We start from the raw sequence: 22882 nt of genomic DNA, 5'->3' as shown, positions 1-22882 counted from the left end.
AGTGTTATAAATTTTTGTATTATAACCAATGCCATCAATCGTCTTAAATCTTTAGAAATTTGTTCAAATAGAAATAGTCCTTGTGAAGTCTCAGACTCTTGGTGTTTTGGTCGCTAATTATAAACATTCTTATCTGACTTTTGAAGTTCTAATGTGCTTGAAAGTAAATACTATTTATAGTAGTTTACTTTTCAAGTGGTTTACTTTTTCATACATTATTTTTTTCCTCAGATAAACTGAATTATGGCTTTTAAAAAATTATTGAAGTAAATTAATAGGAATTATCACTTAGAATAATGGAATATCCTCCTGTATTTTTGTTATAATTTCATCTGTACAGGAACGTGACCCCACAGACCACACTGGAATTCCGAGTTTGGAGCCATCACACTTTAAAAGCAGATGCTTTGTTAGGAAGAGCAACAATAGATTTGAAACAAGCTCTGTTAAGACACAACAGAAAGTGTAAGTTTCTTGCGCTAACCTTTGTTTCTTCAAAGTTTTAGACACTTTGAAGTATCCTGAAGCCCTAAAGCAAGGATGTAGTTTTGCATTTGTAAAGGAGAACTGTTGTTGGGCCGTGGCTGTGGCGTTTTATGCAATAGGAGAGGTGCACGTGGCCTTGTCCGCCCTGCAGACTTACAGGACGATCTGTCTGTCATTTGTGACTTCTCCAGAGCACGGGTACTTGCAGTGTGACGACGAGGACACAGGTGCTTAATTTTGATTAGAAGCAGTAGAAAATTAATACGACTCTAGACAGCCTTGTAGAATTGAAAAATATACTGACAATTGATAAAATTCTTGGCTGCTGTTCTTGTGGTCTCCCAGCTTAGCACATCATTTGGGCCTGAGTTTGGCGTCATTTGAATGAGCTATAATTAAATTTGGGGAATGTTGTGGGATTTATTTTTAAAACGACAAACCAACAAAAACTGCTTATAAACCAAACAATAACCCAACAAAAAGACAACCTAGTAATAAATAAAGTTATGTTCCGTACTAAAAACATTTCCTGTCAAAGACGAGTTCACTCACTGGTTTGTGGGGAAAGGTGGTTAATAAAAAGGTGTTATGTTTTTGAGGCGTGCCGTACCCAGAGAATGCTTGATAACCAGCACCCTAAATGCCCAGAATCTGGCTGCACGGAGAGATGGGCCAGCGGAGGGGTTGGCGGGGCGTCTGCACCTTGTCACAGAGCGTGGGTGTCACGGGAGGAAGCAGCGGCGTGGTGTCCCGAGAGAAGGAAGGCGGACTGGGACTTCGGGTCTTGTGATGGTGGCAGAGAGAGGAGCACCAAGCGTGGCTCTGTGAAGGAGCCCTGGATCTGCGTGCCGGAAGGTTCCAGGACGCTTTTTGGCAAGACACTTCAGAGAGTTTGTGGTGTGAATGGCAGGCAGGGTAAAGTCCTCGAAGGCGGATCGCAGTGTGGGGGAGGTGACTGGAACCAGAAGAAATATCTGGGGGGGCGGGGGAGGCCATAATATTCTAGGGTGATTTTAGAGACCAAGAGACATGATGTGGTCACAGTGGGAAATGTGGCTAGTGCAACTGAGCTTAGTCTTAAATTTTATTCCACGTAACTTTAAATGTCGATAGCCACACGTGGCTACTAGCGGCTGTCACGTTGGGTAGTGCAGCCTGGAACCATCGTCTGTCTGAGTTACAAAATCAGGATTTGTTCCTGTTTTTCAAAAAAAAAAAGCTTTTTGTGCGCGTAGTCTGTTTTCCTTTTGTAGTTTCAGGTTTTACAGTAGCTGTCACACCGGCTCTCTGGTCAGGGTCAGTTCTGGAAGCTCCTTTAATGCGTTTTCTTAATTGCTAGTCCGGAATCTGTTTTGTTTTAGGAAAATTTCTAAGTTTAGCCGATCCTAGGTCCCCCTCACCGCGATTCTCTGCCGAGTGCTGTTTGTGCTGCTTCTGGCGCCGTATTTGTGTCGGGTGATCATGCTCGTCTTCCCTCCCAGCTCTGTCATCTCGTAGCTTGGTCTCCGTTTTGTTTGTAACTTTTTTCTTTGTTGTCTCCAGCATTGTTTTTAAGTTTTCATGATTAATGTTATGTTTCTAGTTTTCCTTCCAAAGTCATTTCTTTTATAATCGTAGGATTTTATTTAAAAGTTCTCAAAACATGTATTAGTCAATAGATCTTTTTTACCTAAGATCTTAAAAGCTTTTTCCTAGAACTTAAGGATTTTTTCTTTGGACCTCTGCAATCTTTTAAATCAGACCCAAGTTGCTTTTAACTTTATTTTTCCACTTGTTAACAGGTAGTAAGGTTTATCTTCTCATTTCTCATTACTTATGATATTTTAAAATAAAGATGCCTAGATGCCTTTGTTTTGTTTTTGATATGTTTGATTCAAAGCTTCCTGTCTTCCTAGAAGTTGCATACGATACCTATTTTGTGCTCTGATGACTTGAGAGAAGTTAGAAGCCTGTAAAATTAATTGTATCTCCACTTTATTAGATCTAGGACTTTTATTTATTAAATAAACATTTACTGAGTTTAAGGAAGAAACATAGAAAATGTGAAGACTACACCGTTTCTTCCAGCGTAACAGGAATCCAGCCGTCTCCACGTCAGAGTGTCTTGCTGTTGCCAGGGTCGTGGTCCGTCTCCTGCTGCGTGAGGCCGATTTCTCTCCGCACTCAAGGCCCTGACGCTTTGTTCTCATGTTTTCATGTGTCCTTTCTCCTGCTATATTTGGGGTAAGGGTGGAGGGTTAATTTATGTGAATACGTTTTCTTCCAGTTTTTTGAAGATACTTATTACTTCTTCCTTCATGGTGTAATATGAGTTGTTAGAGCCATCCGTAGCCTTAAATAAAACTCACAACTCATCCAACATAAAATCATCTATATTTTCCCAGTAGAAATCCAACTGTGACTTGCTAGGGAAATTCTTTTAAATCCTAGTGAGCCTTCAGTCCCTCACCTTCATTTGCTCCATGTTGTAAGCCATTTGGGTGGTGTCTGAAGCTTTGGTTCATGCCAGCCTCTAATACATTCTCAGAGCATTTGTGGGTTTAAGCCCTGATTTTTGCCTCTTTTATGTGTTCAGATCACTTGAACACCGTTCGAAATTATGGAAGTTATTTCATTGACTCTGCAGATATGTGTGGTATTTTAAGCTTGCTTTATGTCGCTGGCATTAGAGACTAACCTCTGAGATAGATTTCTCCCTCTCAACCCCCCACCAGCTGTTAAATTGCAGTGGACAAACTCCTCTGTTATCAGAGATCATCAAAGCCGGACACTTGAGGTGGCGAGGGCAGACTTTAGTCCATGATGTGCTGATAGAGAAAGGAGCAGGCCCAGCTTGACCTGACCTGACCCATCGTTTGTAGGAAGTTGCTGGGCATTTCAAAGGGAAAATCAGGGAAAGGCGGAGTCAGTGGAATTAGTCCAGGAGAACGTGGACGTTAGAAAGGGTGAGTGGTGTGTGTGATCGGGCCAGCTTTGTCTTCTAGAGTTCTGCTCTCCCACAGATCCCGGGAAACTGGAGCCCTGTTCTTCCTGACAATTACATTTCATAGTAATGGCTTCCGGGTCCTTGAGAAAGGACCGGAATTAGTTATGTGATAGTCTCCCCACTTTAATGATTCAAGAATATTATACCCAGTCTTCCCTGTTCAGAATCGTGAGAGACTAGATGATGTGGACAGATTAGTTGGGTCCCGGACAGGTGAGTCCTGTGGCACTGATGCTTCTTGCTGAGGCGGGGGGGGGGGGGTCTCCAACAACAACGACAACAACAACCCCCCCCAAGAGACAGAACCTTACGAACTCGAGTTAGAATCGTGGATGCTGCTGCTAGCGGCTTCCAGGATGCTGCGCTTCGGCTGACAGCTAGAGAGCAGAGCGGAGCTGGGATGGTTGCAGCCTCGAATCAGGGGCGCCCTCAAACCACGGGCAGAAACCGAAACAGACCCGACTGTCCTCAAGCCCAAAGGTAACCCTTAGATGAATATCCGAGAATGAGTGAGGAGATAATTTAAGAGAAATGCCTGTAAGTTTTTGAACACTGATGAAAAATATGAATCTGCAGATCCATAATACCCCAAGCAGGGGGTAAAGAGAAAGTCATGGCTAGCTAGACACAGCACAGCCGTGCACACGGCACTGAAGACAAGCAGCAGCTTTAGAGAAAAACAGGGTATTTGCAAAGATTTATACATTAGAATTGCAGAATTAGCCATAATGGAAGAGGATAGTGGAAAAATGTCTTTGAAGAGTTGAGAGAAGGTTATACTCAGTATGAGATTGAATGCCAACAGAACGTTGGAGGATGAGAATACAGTTACAGATTAAAAAACAGAGCATTTACCACCAAGAGACTTACACTAAAGGGTTTAAAAAACGCCTTTCTTTAATGATCTATGCAAGTGTCTAAATGTTGTAGGAACAGGAACTAAATCTCCAATTCCAGATAGTTCAAGTGTAGCAAGATGACAAGAATGAAATAGAATGGTCGCCGATATAGTTTTCTTTACCTATAGATTGTTAGACTCCAGATAAAGCTGAAGTTCATGTACTTATAGGAGTTTTTTGTATTTCTGCTGGCTTCCCTAATTGTTTTTATTGTTTCTGTGATGTGAAGTGGAACTGAGGTTTATGGAGATACAGATGGTTGGGGTGAGTATTCTATGAGGTCTTTTACTACATGGTTCTTAATTTTTTAAAGGACCAACGATTAGTAATAATTTCAGTTTTTTGTCTTGTCTTTTCTATACTTGGCTAATTAGTATGTTTATGCTGGATATTTGGTAAATCAAAAAAAAAAAGTTTAAAGTTTAAATATAGGAAAGACCAAAGTCAAGGAGTTTATTCAAGAAGTGAAGTGTCCTATGATTTCAAGAGCTGCAGAAAGACTGCGAAGATCAGGTTGAAATAGTTGGCCTCATCGTGCATGACAAAGGGGGTCACCGATAACGTTTAATATATGTTCTGCGGGGTGGAAGTTGAACCGAAATGACCTTGAGTTTAAGAACCAAATATCTTAATAATAGGAGAGAAATATCGTCCTTATGTAAAAAAGAAAAGCGCTCTCGTCACAGTACGTAGCATTTATTGGCGCTTACCGGGCCAGGTGTGGGCCAGGAGCGCTCCGCGTGGTTTTGCATGTGGACCTTAAGACAGTCTCTTTAGTGTGATGCGCTCATCACCTCCATTTTGTATGAGGACGCGGAGACGTCACATAGTGTGAGCGCTTTACTCAGAGTCAAGCTAGAAGTAGCAGGGCTGGAATGAGTGACCCAACCGTCTGAGTCGGCGGAAGGGTCGCCTCCCACAGGAGCTGTGCGTGGCGCCCTGGGCTGATGAGCCCGCCTGGGCGGTCGCCATCTGGGTGCATTTACGTGTTCTGTGAGGCTCACGCCGTGCCCAGGAGCATCCACAGACGGCGCTGGTGGTGCAGGTGGGGCGGGGCCGCTCTTCACGTGCGGTTTTGGTTTCCAAAACATTTTCATACGTGGCAGAAGATTTTAAATGAGGACTTTTTTTCCAGTGGAAAGAGTGAAAGAACAATTAAAACTTTCCTTGGAAAACAAGAACGGCATAGTGCAGACTGGCGAGTTAACCGTCGTGCTCGATGGATTGGTGATTGAGCCAGAAAGCCACCCGAACTGCAGTTCGTCTCCAGCCAGTAAGTGGACGTCGTGTGTTTTTAACATTTGAAGGAAAAAGATCGAGAAGTGAATAAAAATCTAGTTTCCTTCTTTCCTGTTGTTCAGTAGAAATACAGCAGAATGGTGACGCCTTACATGAAAATGGAGAGTCTCCAGCCAGGACAGCGACCAGGTAGAATGTCATATCTTTGTGTCTGTGACAAAGTAAAGTGACATTTCTCATATATGAAGTTTTTAATTTTAACTTTTGTTTAGCGTTTGCCATAGAATTTAAAACATGTCATTTGACTGAATTCCTGAGAAAATAGTTTTTAAAAAAAATAACAGCTCTATTGCAATGCAATACACATAGCATAAACTTCACCCTCTTAAAGCGTACAGCCGGGTGGCCCGCAGCGTGATCACGGCCACGTGGCCACCCCTGCTGTGTAATTTCAGAGCGTTCTCGTCCCCCTCAGGAAGAAACCCCGACCCACGAGCCGTCTCCCAGCTCCTCCCCTCCCACCTCCCGGCAGCTGCCGACGTCCTTTCTCACTAGATCAGCTCATTTTGGCCATTTTGTGTAAATATAATCATACAGCATGTGACCTTCTGTGACTGGCCTTCACTGAGCATAAGGTGCACCCACGTTGCAGCATGTGTGAGTCCTTCCTTCGTACCGGAAGTGGGCTTTTCACAATCCGAGTTTGGGCATGGTTCGCCAGCACGCAGAGCCAGGTCACGTGGGCGGATGGGCATCTCACTGCCGTGTGAATTGCCAGCTTCCTAGAGATCCCTGGCAGACGCTCCGCGGGTCGTCTGTGCCCGGAAGTCACCCTGCCGCTTCAGAAACGGCCTTGCACTTACTTTCGATGACAATTACTAGGGGCTTTCTGTTGGAAGTAACTTAAATTGGAATAAAAGCACACAGCACATCAGAGGCTGCTGTGAAACCGACTCGCCGCATTGAAGAAGTGCGCTGGCCCGCGGCAGGGCGGCCCGTGCCACTGACAGCTCCCGACCTCGGCACCCTCCAGGCGCCCCTCGGCGGTTCTGCGTGCCCGGACGCGTGAGCCTCTCCTGAACACATCCGTGTTTAGCGTCCCTGTGGTAACTCACGCGGAGCCAGTTAAGGACTGACCGCGTAGAGCGGTTAGGGCAGCGAACGCGACTGGTGCGCAGCTACCCGTCTGTCCGAGACGGCCGAAGGCGGCTACAGTCTGACGCCCGATGTCGCTTCCTGCACGTGACACGTTTTGCATCCAGTCGGTTCTTCAGCCCCAGCAGAACTGCGGACGGGCGCTCTTACCCGGACCTCATCTGGGTGGCTGGGGGAGCGTGCAGATCGGGATCACTGGGAGCCATTTGTAGACTTTACCTGCCAACCTTCCTCAGCACATCTTATTGCAAATATGTAGGTGACAAGGGGGGGGGCGGCCTGACCACTCGTTCTGCAGGTGCTCACTGTGTGCCTGCGTGACGCTGGTCACTAGTCCCGGCTCTCAGCATCCTGACCCTGTTCCGGGAGTTGCCATTAGTAAACAGTGAGGAGATGGTGATAAGGACTATGAAGTCCCCGAAACAGGGCAGGGTGACAGACTGGGAGGGAGCCTGCCTGAGAGATGCCTGGACACCTGCTCCGAGGAGGTGCCATTCGAGCTAAACTCGAAAGGCCAGATGTGAGCCAGCTATGCCGAGTTCTGAGGGAAGAGCAGGCAGAGGGCACAGCAAGTGCCAAGACCCCAAGTTCATTTCTGGTTAATGTGTGCGCTACAGATTCTTCTAACTCCAGAGTACAAGTTCCCTTTCCCGTAATCTCGTGGTCATTTATAATCTCATTGCTTCATATAAAATAATTTGTAACGAATATTTGAGGACCTTTCAGCATGTTTTTGTATTTAGTAACATTGATATAGTGTATCTGCTGTGAGGTGAGCAGGGAGGAGCTGGGAGATAAGATCAGAGAAACAGGGTTAGGGCCGATTCTGCAAGCTCTGTGGCTATGGAGAGAAATCCAGATGTACTCTGAGCACAGCGGTGGTTAGGCAGGAAAGGGCCACGGTCTGATTTATGTTGTAAAGACCCGTGAGGCTGCTCTGCGGAGAGCAGGTGCGGAGTGCCCTGTGTGTGCGGCAGAGCTCTGCCGGTCACTCGCCTTCCAGCTCCCCGTCCACTGCCAATGGATTTAAAGTTTGACTCTGTAGTTTTTGTTTATTCGCAGTTAATTCACACACTGTAAAGTCTCCTAACTGCGATGTAATAGCTTTTCTGATCACTGCGTGCTCATCATTTCTGTGCGTGGTAATAACTTACCATCAACGTTCAATGACTTCTCTAGTATTCAGTAAGATTACAATAGTTTGGAATTGATTTTTATAAGTTTCACGAGCATTTTGAAAATGCTTTTAGAGCATTTAAAATGAAGATTAATATTCTTAGGCTTGAATATTTAAAATGTAGACTTTGGACATTACTTTGAGGGACTGAATTCATTTTGACTTAATATATTTGTATTTTCCAGTGTAGATTTATCTGCCAATATAGATACACTCAGAACTGAGAATTAAGATTTTTATGTAAAAAAAGCATGCCACTGTTTGTTCCTTCTCTCTACGCCCGTCGTTTTGCTCGAATGCTAAGAACTCGGTGACTGTCCCTCACGGAGCGTCTGGTGAAGTCATTTAACTGTGCCCAGCCTACTGAACTCAGTTGAGGCATCTTCTTTCCAAGGCCGGCTGTCGAGGGTGCTGATGGGATAGAGCCTGTTCCCGCGGACACTCCAGTGCAGAACTGCTGCCCCCCTGTGGTCAGTGGGGACAGCGCACCTTCACCTCCTCAGGTTGCCGCCAGACCCCCAGACCCGCTGGCTCCAAAACCACTCGCATCTGAGCCTGCCGGTGACTCTGGTAAGTGCAGCGGTTTGTGACACATTGTGCACATGAAAACTAAACTAAATTGTACAAATCTGTGCCTGTGCTCTCATTGTACAACCTTTGTTAATCTTCAGTTCCTTGATAGTTAAAAAATTACAATGCCATAACTTTTTTCTAATAACTTGAGTTTCTTTTCTCAAATATTCCTCTTTTCCCAGTTAGCACGATTTCGCTTTGAGAAGGCGACTGCTCATCTTTTCTTTCGTACACTGTCGAAGGGTGAAAATTAAACCAGACGGGAGACGCCAGGCCGTCGTCTCGCTGCCCGCGCTCTCCCTTCTTCCCCCTTCTTCCCCCTCCAGTGGCGCCGGGCGCCGTGCCACTGTGCATCGTCATCGGGTGTTTCCACGGAGCCATCCCTCCCCCACGGTGGGGGCAGAGCCGGGCCGACGCTGCTCCTGCGGTCGCAGACCCTGTGTCGCCTGCCGCTCAGGCTTCCTCCTCTAACGACGTCCCCGAAGGTTCCACCGCCCTCGCCTGCGGTCCCCACCCCCCATTTCAGTTACAGGCTTGGTATCGGACCTTCCCACAGGTTTCGTTAGTCATCTACTTTCTTTCCCGTTTTAATTTGACTCACTTTTATAGTGACCTACAGTTGAAATGGATCAGTCACATTTAAAACGAATTAAGAAAACTGTATCACTGGATCCCAGTACCGGGTTATTTCTCCAGCGAGTGTGGAATGAGCTCCTGGACCTTTCTGCAGGCCCCTGTGGTACACTGTCCTGAGCATTAATGCCGCCATGTGTTTCCCACTGTTAGCAAGAATTTTTTTGACATTAGCTACAACCCGCATGCAGAAAGGGAGATTGAAAGGGACCATTTTGAAGGTTTTGTCTAACCCATGCAGACTTTCAGAATTGATAATTTGGAGGAAAAACATTTGTTATTCTAATGGTTTCTCTTTCCTTAAATTAAGGTTGTGTTTGTGTTTATGTTGTTAAATTTTTATTATTGCTATGCTCACCTCTAAAATGGGAGTAACAAAACATAAGCTGTCTTATTCGCATCAGTCGCTGTCTGTTGCTCTGCGTAAACGGCCTGTGTGTGCGGTAATTGGTTGCTCTGTCATTCCTTGTCAGACGGCTTAGTCATGTTCCTTTTTCAGTTAATGGAGAACTGCCCTCCTCTGCAGCCACCGACCATGCTTCTGCCTCGGAGACTGCGGAGGTCTCTGAAGATGCAGGCGCCCCAGCCGGGGACCCCCCAGTGCCAGAAGTGCCGGCTGCCTCGGGACAGAGCGGGTGTGCCCCCTCGGACAGTGCTGGACCCGGGAGCACCGTGGACCCCGCCCCGCCTGGCTCTGCAGACAGCCCTGCCCTGGAAGCCCCCAAGTCCCGGCAGCCGGGAGGGGGCGTGGAGCCCAGGAGGCAGCACTTGGGGACCTCAGAGACGCTGCCCTCAGGGTACGTTCCGTTTCTTCTTCAGATGCTTGACTCGCATTCACTTCACCTGGCAGTGTAAAATGTGTCCTTTGTTCTGTTACTTGGAATCCGAATTGGAATCTCAGTCATAGTATTTATTTGCTACAAACCAAGACGGGCTTCAGACGAACGGCAGCCGCCTGCTGGTGGACGGGCGAGCAGCGCGGAGTTGGGGCAGAGGACTGACGGGGGCCGCAGGCCCCTCGATTCGGCTCTTGGGCTGTTTTTGCTCTTAGTAAGAGCAGCCGATACCACCCTCGTAACCCCAGTTCTCTAGCTTCCTTATGGCCCGCTCCCTGCACCCCAAGCCTGAGGACAAGTGGCCTTTCTTCTCCATTCCTACTGCGCGCTGGGGGCCGCCTAACCCTGCCCATCGGCCGTTGCTAACTCAGGTTTTCGCCGCTGAGTAATTCGCAGTCTCTCTAGATGGCCGGCGTCCTACGGTTTCCGAGTGTTCCGTGTGTGTGTTCCGTGTGGCCATCTCCCCCGCGTTTAAACAGTTCTTTACTCTTTGCTGGGCTCCGATGACGCCAGTGTTAATGATTCATCGTCTCTGCTCTCAAGAGGCCTGTTTACTACCCCAGACTCGTGAACACATGCACGCGACGCGGCTCAGGAGGGCTGGCCCGGGGCCCGCCTTCCCTTGCAGACCGTAGGCGCGGACGCCGAGTGCTGTGGGGCCGAGTGAGAGCTGCAGCCGGCCCCGCGCCGCGCGCGGTCTCAGCAGCGGGAGTCCCACGGGCGTTCCTCAGCCGCGGGTCGCTGCCCGTTGGTGGGTGGTGGCGAGCGTGTGAACACGTAATGAAGTGAGGCAGCGTAGACGCGACTCGAGTCCCGAAGCGTGTGCCGGGCGCTCGCCGTGAGCGCTGCTTCTGGGAAGTTTGCGTTCCTGGTGTGTGCGTGTGGGAAACTAAACAAAGGCTTCCGGGACACGCGAGCCGCTCACGTCACACGTGAGGCCTGTGACTGCGGTCAGGAAGTTTGAGAACCGCTAATGCAGGTGAGACATGCCAGCAGCCTGGACTCGGGCGGCCGCCAGTCCTGGAGGGCGACGCGGAGCGGGCCGCGGGCCACGGCGAGGGCAGAAAGCCAGGGGCCCTGGCGGCCCTCGGCTCGTGCGGCCGACTAACGAGCAGCTGCCCCTGCCTCCTCCTGCGCCGGTCCTCTTCCCTCGAGCCTCGTGTCCGGCCTCTGCGTCTCCTCTTGGGGAGCCCGCTCAGCCGCCGAGCCCGCTGCCGCGTGGTCTCCAGCGCATTCTGGCCCGGAGGCGGGTCCGCCCGGGACCCACACACACACCGGCGGCGGCCTGCCCGCGGGGACTGCTGCCCCTGACGCTGGCGGGGCGCAGCCGGGCTGCCCCCTGCAGAGCCCGTCCTGCCCTCCCCGCACGGCAGGCGCCTCTGCCCCCCCCACCCCCTCCTGCCTTATTTTTCTCCAGCCTTTTGTTATGAAAATTTACAAATCGCAGAAAGGCTTACGGTGAGCACCTGCGGAGCCACCACTAGGCTCTGCAGCTGCCGCTTCGCTCCGGCTGCTCCATCCGCCTCCCTTCACCTGTTATCTGACCGTCGCATGCAGCTCACCGAGGTGCAGACACCCCTCAGCCCTTGAGCCTGCACGTCGTTACTAGACGCCAATGCTTGTTCCATTTTTTCGGTAAGGTTTACTCAGAAGCAGATGCGCAAGCCCTGAGTGCGTCCCTTTAAAGCGCTTTGACAGGCGCCCGCGGCGTGAGCCCAGGCCCTCGCCAAGGCGTGACCTGCCGCCAGCCCCGCAGTTCTCGCAGGCCCCTTCGCGGTAGTCCCTGGCCCGATGGGTTAGCGTCCCCCCTTCTGGAGCGCGCGGCAGTGGGGTGCGTGGGGACTCCCGAGGAAGGCCCCTCTGAGACAGGACCGGCGCTGCTCTTTGTGACGCGTCACCGGGTGACGGGTTCGTGTCTCCTCCTCAGTGTTCTCTCCACTAGACTGAAAAGGGAGCTTTATTTTGTCCATTTCTATATTCTTTGAGCCTAAAACTGTGCCTGCCATTTAGCTGGTACTCAGTAAATTTTTGTTAAGTCAGTGAGCTAGAGCTTGACTCAGTGATTCTGAGTGAGTGAGCGATTGTGAATGCCTCTGAGGAGCTGGTCGGCAGGGTCAGAACCTACTGACAGTTCAAGGAAGATGAGAGCTGAAAGGCAGCCATTGGATTAACAACAAAGAGACGACTTACTGCCGACCTTTGGCGCTGTGGTTGCTGGGAGGTTGAGCCCGCTGCAGACCGGGTGGGCGGAGGGGGCCGGAGGAGCAGGGAGTGACAGCTCTCTCCCTGGAACTCGCCGGGGAGGGGACATTCGGTGGAAGTGGGCGAGGAAAGGCGGAACCTGGGGCGGGGGGTGTCTGAGATGGGGGAGCCTCACAGGGTGGGGTGCTGCGGGCGGGGTCGGCAGCTCAGGAGGGGCAGGCTTCCATCAACCCCCCGATCCAGCTTCGAAACCTGCAGTTGTCAGTCAATAACTACATTCTCTTATTATCGTCAGATGTTTCAGAAAATTCTTCGAAATTTACTTTGTTTTAATAAGGTCTTTATTCAGTGGTTGGTTTGGAAAACTTACCCTGTCTTAGGGAGATGCTAGAAAGGAGCGTTTGTGCTTGAGGGAGCAGTGTGACAGCCACAGACGAGCACTTCCCTGCAGGACGCCAGAGAGCCTGTGAGAGGCCTGTCAGTCAGTGGGCAGTGTGCCTGCAGGAGGCCCGCCTCGGGGACTGCACCGTCCCTGGCCAGTCCCCGGCCAGTCCCAGCCCGCCCACTTTACAGGAGCCGCAGACACAGCTGTGGCGGGCTGTCACCGTGAGTCACCCAGCCTCAGAGTGTCCCCCTTGGCCCCATTATTGCGTCCGCTCCCCCCTTCCTCCCTGTGACTGGGAGCGACAACTTAGCAAGTCGCCTCCCCTTGGCCAGCTGCTGGCGGGAGAGAGAATGTTCCCGGGGCAGACAGTGGAATTGACCAGGCTCCTCTCCTCCAGGCCAGGAGTTCTGTGCCCCAAAAATGTCGTCAGCAGGGGCAGCTGGGGGCACAGCGCGCCCACCCCCAGGACGCCCGCCCCAGGAAACGGGCGGCGCTCGGAGGGGGCCGCCTCCCTCATGTCACACCTGCCGTCAGCGCAGGTTTGCCTCTTCCCCCATAAGGCCCACAACGTTTACTCTCTGGCACTGGACAGAAAACGTTTGCCTACCCTTGATCTAGAGTAGAATGTAGAAAATTGTAAAGGAAGATATGTTCTGTGTAGCAAGCAGCTAGTTTGAGAAAGATTAATTCTCCTTAGAGCAAACACTGAGTTCTGGAAGTGATCGTTCATTTTGGAAAAATTAAAAACCAGTGGCTAGTATGAGTGCTTACTGGATAGTTGTTGGATGTTAAAATAGAAATATTTGCAGTTGACATAGGCTGAAACCAGAAAAGGGCTTCACAGCCCTTCATATGGGCGAAGCTCTTGGTTCTTTCTGACCCACATCCCGGAGTGCCGGCAGCCGGGATCCCGCCCTCCGCAGAGGAGGTCGGCAGCGCCTACTGCCGAAGGCCGCGCCCCTCCCGCCCTGAGGACCGAAAGCACCGAGGCGTGTTTCCCAGCGCATGCCCCGCCACCCCCGGGCCCCACCCAGGCGCACGAAGCCCCGCCGCTTTTCGGTGCCCGCCCATCGGACATCCCGGGCGGCCTCTTACGTGACAGCGCAGGACAGCCTGCAAACCGCTGCCTGAGGAGAGGCACTGTCAGTGTCCCGAGAGGGACGAGAGTAGCTGTGACACGCGCGGGAACCAGGTGTTACCCACGCGGGGCGCCGAGGTTTCGCCGAAGGCTCGGCTGATGGAGGCCACGAAGTTGCCCAGACAGTAGAACAAAAAGAGAAATTTTAAAAATGTATAGGAAAAAAGAGGACCAGTTCAGAAGATGTATCTGATGAGAGAAGTTTTCGAAAGAGAGAAAATGGGAGGGAATCCTTAACAAAATTATGGCAACAACAGATCTTTCCCAAACATGAAAGACTTGAATTTTCATAGTCACTTTAAAGAACTTCAGGTATTATTCTGCTCTCCTTTGCTAACTATACTTACTGAGTTTCTATTAGTGTTAACAGGAAATAATTAAGAACTTAAAAAACACTAATAATTGGGAAAAGAAGCAACTTCATAAATATATATCTACATACATACCTACATATATAGAGATATGTACATAGGCTTTTAAGTAAAACTGAGCCGTGATTTTCCTGATTCTGAGAACGCTATTTCCAGGTGTGTTAGTCTGTTGTCTTTTACTTACGTTTTTGCGTTTTTGTTAAAGGTGGGAGCAGAGGAAAGACCCTCACGGCAGAACCTACTACGTGGACCACAACACGCGGACGACCACGTGGGAGAGGCCTCAGCCTCTGCCGCCAGGGTACTGTCGCAGCCCCACGCGCCCTCAGGCACGCGCTGTTGAAAGCTGACCTAACACAGCACAAAGTGGCTCTTTTATTCCACACACTGTTTCCTTGGCTTCGCTTTTGTGACTCACGAATGTTCAGTGAGTGAGGCTTCCTGGCGAGGTCGTCAGACACTGGCCTGAGGTACCGAGCGCAGTTAGTTGCAGAATGCCGGCCGGTCCGGTGTCAGGCCCGGTTCTTTTCTAAGGAACGAGAGGCAGCGTGTCGGCGTGGTTCTCCACAGAGGCCGCTCCGAAGCGTGCTGATCCTGAGGTTTAGTGACAGATCTTAGGATGCTTCGGAGCTATCCACAGAGATGCCGTGAGCGAAACCGTTAGGTTCTGGCTGAAGTTACTGAGGGTTGGAAATGAACAGACGCTTAGTGTGCAAAGTACACCAAGTTCACGCCCGAGGCCGACGCCCGAGGCCGGCCCCACACTGGCCGTCCTTGCCCTTTGTGTCCTTCCGCTCGCCACTCTGCACGCGACACCGGTAGTTCAGTTCCGCGCCTCATGTTCTCCCCGAACTCTCTGCCTGGCCCTGGCATTTTCTCCTTATCGTCTTTGCCACTCAGGAGATCTGACCCTCCAGATGGGGCGTAAAGTCCACCAATACAAAACGTGTTCAAAGTCCAGAAAATTCAAGGGAAGAAATGTTATTTTTGTGAGATTGGTTGCTGAGACAGTTCTCAGAGCGTCACATAAACTAATGACCAAACTTGGTTTGAGGTGACCTGAAGCCCGGGGGCCGGGGTTTTCTGGTTGGTGGAGAGGTAGGGAAGGGCGTTGAGTTCTCAGGGACGGGGGAAGCAGGACACACCTGGGGCTGGTCGGCGGTCGGTTTGGCTCTGAAGGGAACACAGGGCGAGGGGCTGTGGCGGGGAAGCCGTGCCGGGGGGCGGCGCCCTCGGTCCAGGGCAGCCCGGGAGCAGGGAGGTGGGAGAGGTGACCGTCGGAACGTGGCAGGACCGTGGGGGCCGGTCGCTGGCGTGGCGTGAGCATCCAGCCAGAGCTCGCGATGCGGGGCGGGCACGCGGCCTGCACGGCGTCGCGGTAGCCGTGTGTGGCTCGAGCCCACAGCGGGTCCCACGCTCGTCGGTGTTCTGAAGGACATTCACGTTTTGGGAATATCTGATCGCGTCTTGGACTTGATTTTTAGCCTGTTTGCTTGACGTGTGCAGTACCCTCCGGTGTCCTGAGTGTCGTTTCTGTCTCCTCGGGCAGCTGGGAGCGGAGGGTGGACGACCGCGGGCGCGTGTACTACGTGGACCACAACACCAGGACCACCACGTGGCAGCGGCCCACCGTGGAGTCCGTGCGCAACTTCGAGCAGTGGCAGTCGCAGCGCAGCCAGCTGCAGGGCGCCATGCAGCAGTTCAACCAGCGCTACCTCTACTCGGTGAGGCGCGCGCCCCCGCCCCGCACGAGCACGTCACGGCGTCTGTTTCTAAACTCTAGTGCTAACACAACCGATAGGCCATGTTTGGTCCTTGCTGGTAGCTTCATAGTTGTCATTTCTCAGTAAAATACCATGTCTGCCCATCCCCAGGCTTCTGCCTTTAATGGTAAGGGTCCTGTTGGCTTTCGGTGAGACCAGGCCCCACGACCCTTCGTCGGCCAGCCTCGGCCTGTCCTGGTCTTGCTGTCTAAAATATGCGAACATTCCTGAAGTCTGAGCAGTCGGCGATTTATTTATGGTCATAAGCAAATATCCACAAGAAGAGAGGGGGAAAAAGCCCAGCACCTTTGTTAAATGGGCTCAATCATAGGAAATAGCAAAAACATATTTTAAGTACTGGGCACCTTTAGATAGTGTTTTGAGGCAACTTAAACCCAAAATGTAGTAGGCAGAAAGGCTCAGCAGTGCCATCGAGGCCCAGGCTCACTCTGCCCTGGGACCTCTGGCCACACACACCTCACTGGGCGCAGCGGTCATGCCGTCAGCCCGGCCTCCCAGGAGGCCAGCGTGGGGCGCCCTTAGCCGGACGCACCGCTGCGGCCGACGGAACGGGCTTGGCCGTCGAGAGAGCGGGGCCTGACGGCATCAGGGTGCACGCACCTCCTCATTAAGAAACTGTTTCCGTGAATGATTTTCACACTCGTCCTTTAAAATTGATAGTAGAATGTTTCATTTTCTTCAGAATATATTTCTGGGTTGCAATGGTAATGTGTAAGCACAGACGTTTTTAGGTATGAATATATAAAAGACATTAATACCAAGATAAAAAGTTTATTTGAATAATGACGATCCTGGAGTTTAATGTCGGCTTTATTACGCATTTGTTTTAAGAACTGCAATAATTGTCTGTTCTTAAATATATGTTGCCTCATTTAATCACTACAACTTTCTGTGTTCTCGTCCCTCACCTCATCTCGTGCTTTTAGATTATTATGGAGGGGCTAAGAGATTCAAGTATTGATGGTCAATATAGTATTTCTGAATCGTTTTAGAAAAACTGATGGTCAGTTGATCGACTTCTCTTAACTAATGGCATTTTTAGGACTTAGTGTCTTGAAATTACTATATTCACATTCCTTTGTTTTTTAGAATATTATAAATGTGATTCTGCCAAGCGTTTAGTTTATCTGTTTTTATATTAAGATACCGTGATGTTATTTCTCCCTCAACCCTTTCTCCAATCAGGCTTCCATGTTAGCTGCAGAGAATGACCCGTACGGACCTTTGCCACCAGGCTGGGGTAAGCAGATGTGCTGTTGGTAAAAATATCTGGAAGGTCCGTATAGCAAATATTACACATTGTTAAATGCTCTTTTCTATTTTTCAGAAAAAAGGGTAGATTCAACAGACAGAGTTTACTTCGTGAATCATAACACAAAAACCACCCAGTGGGAAGATCCGAGAACTCAGGGGTACGTACGTGGTACAGCCCCGCTCACCTCACCCGCCTGAGTGTGTCTGTCTGTCGGGCGAATCAAGTAAACCGCGGTCCACATGGCCTCGTGCCTGGAGCGTCCACCCTGTGACCCCCACTTCGCCTTCCAGCTTGCAGAACGAGGAGCCCCTTCCGGAAGGCTGGGAGATCCGGTACACGCGGGAGGGCGTCAGGTACTTCGTCGACCACAACACGAGAACGACCACGTTCAAGGACCCTCGCAACGGCAAGTCCTCTGTGTAAGTGGGAGCCGCGTGCCGCGTGCCGTTTCACTAGGGCGTCGAGTTCAGCCGCTCGTTTAGCCTCGCCTCGTACTTGAAGATCAAGCAAACCTACCCGGGGACGAGCCCGGCGTTCCTGGCTGCGCCCTGCCTCGGTGCAGAGCGGGTTACTGCCCGCAGTCCCTGATGAGGGCAGCAGACGTTTACGTAGTGATCGCAGCGTGCAAAGGCTTGTTCTGAGCGCGTGACAGGTGTTAGCTTGTTCTGTCTTCCGGTGGCCCCTCGAGGAAGATGCCGTTATTTCCCCTGAGGTGAAGGGAGCAAGACTAACTTGGGAGAAACCCTAGAGCAAGGCTCGGGGCCGGTGTCAGACCAGGGCGAGCCGCCCTCGGTCCCCCTTCACGGGTCCGGCGATGGGCATCTTTCTTCCGACGTTGTTGGTTTTTCTTTCTCTACTTCATTTCTCTCCTCAGCTGTTGTTTCTTTTAGATTAAAAATAAAACCTACAAGGTTTTATTTGTAAGGCGAAGAAACTTACAAATCCATTCAGTAAAAATTTGCTTTCGTTGCTGCCCTTTCCAGGAAAACGCCCTGAGCGCTGTCCCCACGTCGCCGCTTCCGATTTCTCTCCCAGCCCGGGCCCTGGGCTCCCTGGGTGCCAGTGCGGCTGCTGCGGGTCCCGTCTCGGGGCCTCGTCGGGAGCGTTTGGCACCGCTTTCATTCCGAGTGCCACAGGGACTGACCCCTCGGGGTCCCCTCTGCCCCCTGGTCTCACTGCTTCGTCGGCTCTGCTGGGCCTCCTCTCCCTTCAGAGCGCCGTCCTCGGCTGCCTGCCCCGGTCTCCTGGACTCTTAGCCACTGCCACGCCTGCCCCGCGCCGCTGTGCGAGGGCGCGCCGTGCGCCTCCGGCTCGCGTTCCCCCTGACGCTGCTCCACGTGCTCAGCCGCTCCCCGGTCCCTCCCGTGACCCGTTCTGCCCGGGCTGCGTCTGCCGTAGCTCACGGCAACTCTGCCGTCCAGTGCGCCCGGGCCAGGACCCTCGGAACCGCCCTCCCTCCCCCCCCCCGACTCGCGAAGAACCTTGCTCACCTCCGCTGAGCGTGCGCGGGGACCGCGCAGTCTCAGCCCCCGAGTGCGGTCCGCCCCCACCTCGTGGGATGACGCTCTTCCGTAGCAGTGAGACAGACTTTCTTAAACTCTTAGTAAAAAGTGATTCCTTTGCACGGAAGCCCTCGGTGGCTTCCGTCTCAATCAGAGTGAAAAGCCGCTCCTAACCGGGCTGACAGCACCGACCTGTGAGCGCGTCAGCCTCGTCTCTGCTCTGGGCCCGTTGTCCGCTCCGCTGCGGCGTCGTGGCCACCCAGCTGCCCGACGCCCGCGGCTCCTGCCGCCGGGTCCCGGCTGTGCTGCTGTGCGCGCTCGTCCCCAGATGCTGCCGCGGCCCTGCTGCCTGCTCTGCTCACCTTTCGGGGGCGCAGACCCCTCCCTGCCCTTCCCACACCGCTTGCCCTCCCGGGGGAGGGGCAGGAGTGCTAGGACGTCACCCCTTCTGGAACGACGCTCAGGTGTCCTGACTCCTCCACCGGCACTTACACGCCACAGGAACAGGCCCGTGTCCCCATTCCACTCACAGACGCCCTCGCTGTCGGGGAGCGAGCCCGGCGCGCACCGCGCGGTCCGTGGTCACGCGCTAAATGGGTTCGCTGGCACCCGACAGCGCGCGCCCCTCCCTGCCGTGTGTTCCCCACGATGCCACGCGGTGCCTGTGCGCGTCGCCGGGGCCCTCTGCGTGGCGCGGAGCTGTGTTTGTCAAGCCGGCCGCACGGCCCCCGCCCTGCCCTCCCTCACTGACCGCCGAGCCGTGCGGCCCGGATGCCACCTCTGCCTGGGGATTCATTCGCTTTTGCTTGGCTCCCGTCTCCAGCAGCGTCTGTCTCAGCTCAGGTTTAAGACGTGGTAGAAGTTTCTTCCATGTCCCTTCCATCTAAAGCCTCCGTCCTCCTCAGGTTCGAGGACCGTCCAGGTGTTCTTGGGAGCCGTCAGCATGGACTTTGTTTCACCTCACTGGCTGCTTTGCACAGGCCCCATCCGCGACACGTCCGTCTGCGCCGGGGCGGCGTGCGGGCTCACCGCCCGAGCCTCTGTCGGCCCGCCGAGTGCTCCTCCACGTCTGTCCCAGCATGTCGCCGTCCTGTGCCGTCGGCAGGACCCGCACGTCCACTTCCGTGCGGGCGTCCGGCCCCCAGCGAGCCCGTGCACTAACGCGCTCTGTTCTGTTTCTCTCTAGAACGAAAGGTGGGCCACAGATTGCCTACGAACGCAGCTTCAGGTGGAAGCTCGCGCACTTCCGTTACTTGTGCCAGGTACTGCAGTGGTAAATAGATCTTACGTTACAGTCGTTGAGTTTTGTCTTTGCACACGCGTCTGCCACGGCCGGTGTGACACCGTGGTGTTGTTTCTGTCCTTAGTCCAATGCACTGCCCAGTCACGTAAAGATCAACGTGTCCCGGCAGACGCTGTTTGAAGACTCCTTCCAGCAGGTAAGGGCGACGCTGTCGGAGGAGCACAGCCCGTGTGTCCTCGGCGGCCAGCGCCGGCCACGCACCGCGCACCGGCGTGGCGAGAGCCCCGCGCAGCCCGCCACTCGGAGCGCGCGCGCCCGCACTGGCGTCGCCGTCCCTCCGTTCAGTGCGGCCCAGCAGCAGCCGTCCGAGACAGCCTGTCGCCGCTCAGGCGAGGGTGCCGGGCTGGCAGACTCGTTCTGCGTGAACGAGACTGCCGAAAGGAAGCGAAACGGCTTCCGGAACAAACACATTTTGACACTTACTTTCCTGAGACTTTATTAACTCAAACAAGCCTTGATAATAGCAGCAAACTAAAGTCAAGCTGTGTCGGTGCTGCGACCAGACGGAGGCCCTTGGAGCCCCGTGTCGGGTGCCCGCTCCTGCAGGCCGGCGACGCCCCTGAGCACGCGGCCTCGGGCGGCCGGCCCCGCTCACGCCCTCGAGCCCCATTCTGGCCGTGTGCGGTCCCTGGCCCCGCATTCTGTCCGTCTCCTGACGGGGTGAGCTCTGCAGGCCAGCACCTGGGGAAGCCCTTCCCCGGGGCAGCTGCGCAGCGAGCGCTCGGGGCGGGACACGGACGTGACTGTCTGCTCGCCTGAGTCATGCGCAGAATACTGAAAGATAAGCAGGCGGGACAGTGTCAGTTTTTTGTGCTGAGGTGGAGAACTGCTCCCTCCCGTGACGAGCTGGGAAGCCCTCTGCACACGTACAGAGCACGGGGGCCTCAGGCCGGACAGGGACAGCGGCCCTCCGAAGTCGGAGATGCTCCCACCCTCGCTCCATGCTGCCAGCTGTCGGGTTTTGAACAGGACACTTCACACAGCTGTTATCAAGTCATTTTTGTTTGAATTAATAAACTCTTAGCCAGGGACGTAAGTGTCAAATGGATCAGCCTCGGGCGCAGCCCTGTGCGAGCCTTTTCCAGTGAGTTTGCGTCAGCTCGCCGCGGCCTGGCTGTGCTCTGCCTTGGGCTCCGGCGCGGCTGCTGCTCAGGACGGCCCGCTGCCCGCGTGGCCGGCCGTCGCGGGCGGGGCCTGATCCACGTGCCAGCCTCGGCCCGCGTCCTGGCGCCATTGTGGCAGGAGGGATTCATTTTTATCCGAAACTAAAGCCTATTTACTAGTAACCTTAGCATAAGCCATGAAGGATCATGAAAGCTTGGCTGAAGCTCTGTTTTTAAGATGTACGACCATATGTATAAAAGCATCATCCTGTAAATAATTCCTTGCTATAGCCGGGTCCGCTCCCTCCTGAGAAATGGAACGTGTGCCCTGAGCAGGACCCAGAGCAAGGTCTTTTGTTTCTCATTAAGTGTTACTAGTCAGAAAAAGTTAAAAGTCACTTATTTGTAAGATTTCAGCCACATTTGGGGAATGATGGGAAAGGAAATATTTTCTAACCTTAAAGCTTTCTGTGTCAAACTTCCTCTGCTGCCGCTGAGCCAAGGTAGAGCTGCTGCTCAGTACGCACAGCGGGGACAAGCCGAGGCAGAGGGGGACGCATCTTTCCCGGGGTGTGGACAAATCAGTCGATCTTAAGAGTTTTTAAAGGCCTTGTCATCTGAGATAAGAAAATGTGTAATTTTGAAAATACAAATGAACTTGAAATTGAATTGTTTTTGGAAGAAACTTGTGCTGTATATGAGTGTTTAAATATCCATGTTTTTGTTTTTAATTAGATTATGGCATTAAAACCCTATGACTTGAGGAGGCGATTATATGTAATATTTAGAGGAGAAGAAGGACTTGATTATGGTGGTTTAGCAAGGTAAAATAAAAAACACATATCTGCTTTTAAATAGTGTATCTCCATTGTATGCAATGGATGTATTCTTGAAAAGATATTTTTAATAGGAATCTAGAATTATTTTTAAGAACAAAAATTTAAAAGTCACACAGTTCTTGAGGTAACCATTATTACTTTCTTGGTTATCCTGTACATTTTCTCTGCACATATATAAATTTGTATATATGTGTGATATAGTACGAGTTTGCTGTGTTTTTTAAACAGAATCGATTGTATAATGTGCACAACATAGCACCTTGACATTGTCATTCTGTGTGTCGTGGACATCTGTGTCATAGAGAGCGAAAACGCTTTATTTAAATGCCGCACGGCACTCCATCATATGGAGATAAAATCAGTGGATCAGCATGTGTGAAAGTGTTTCTTATTTTTTGCTGTTGTAACAGTGTATGTTGGTTTGATGTTTGTTTGTAATCCAGTTTGAGTCCTTTGGAGAATAAAGTTTTCCACACTCACTAAATATATTGTTAACAGTAGACACGTGTGAAGCAATAAGTGGGAACCCCTTTTAATGTTTTTTTTCCATTGCTTTGCCCAAACCTAATCTGACAATAATTTAGTTTTCTAGCAAAATACTTTCATTAACTCTTTCCAAAGAATTAGACTCGCTTTTCACAGAAGCAGCTCCTTTTGAACTCATATTGCACGGCTGTGCAGAATTGTGAAATCACAGTTCTTACACAACTGGCAGAAAGGGAGGTGGGACCAGGCACGGCTGGTGAGCGTGTGTTTGGGTTGCGTTAGTGCGCTGTCTCGTCAGGAACGTTATTAAGAAGCTTTTGTCAGAAAAGAAACACTGCCTACCACAGTGAGCGTTCATGTCACAGCTACTGTGATTTCTTAGTTTCAGAAAGAAATGTTCAGACATTAAAAATAAAGGTATGTCTTAGAAATGAAATGTGGCGTTATTTTTAGTGTCTGACTTTAAAACCTTCGCATTCTTGTTGGAACCCTTATCTACCTCAACTGTTTTGGTTTGGTTTTGTAGTTTG

The 22882-nt window shown here is 51.6% G+C and overlaps 1 protein-coding gene across 18 annotated transcripts in view; it reads left to right on the top strand.

The window, feature by feature from the left end:
* The window catches only part of WWP1 (WW domain containing E3 ubiquitin protein ligase 1), a 63482-nt gene that overhangs the window by 31062 nt on the left and 9538 nt on the right, over nt 1–22882 (top strand). For 15 of the 18 annotated variants that reach the window (XM_036232763.1, XM_036232750.1, XM_036232756.1 and 12 more), the window contains 13 exons: nt 341–465; nt 5507–5644; nt 5733–5799; nt 8337–8512; nt 9648–9945; nt 14286–14381; nt 15630–15804; nt 17050–17104; nt 17192–17276; nt 17410–17538; nt 19808–19883; nt 19989–20060; nt 21763–21851. In XM_036232763.1, the coding sequence (XP_036088656.1) occupies nt 341–465; nt 5507–5644; nt 5733–5799; nt 8337–8512; nt 9648–9945; nt 14286–14381; nt 15630–15804; nt 17050–17104; nt 17192–17276; nt 17410–17538; nt 19808–19883; nt 19989–20060; nt 21763–21851 (1581 nt within the window). The remainder of the gene's footprint in view (nt 1–340; nt 466–5506; nt 5645–5732; nt 5800–8336; nt 8513–9647; nt 9946–14285; nt 14382–15629; nt 15805–17049; nt 17105–17191; nt 17277–17409; nt 17539–19807; nt 19884–19988; nt 20061–21762; nt 21852–22882) is intronic. The other 3 variants (XM_036232761.1, XM_036232762.1, XM_036232764.1) reach the window with 3 other exon arrangements.

The sequence above is a fragment of the Rousettus aegyptiacus genome, unplaced genomic scaffold (assembly GCF_014176215.1).
Source record: "Rousettus aegyptiacus isolate mRouAeg1 unplaced genomic scaffold, mRouAeg1.p scaffold_m13_p_15, whole genome shotgun sequence".
Lineage (NCBI taxonomy): Eukaryota > Metazoa > Chordata > Mammalia > Chiroptera > Pteropodidae > Rousettus > Rousettus aegyptiacus.
This window is presented reverse-complemented; position numbering and strand designations above follow the sequence as displayed.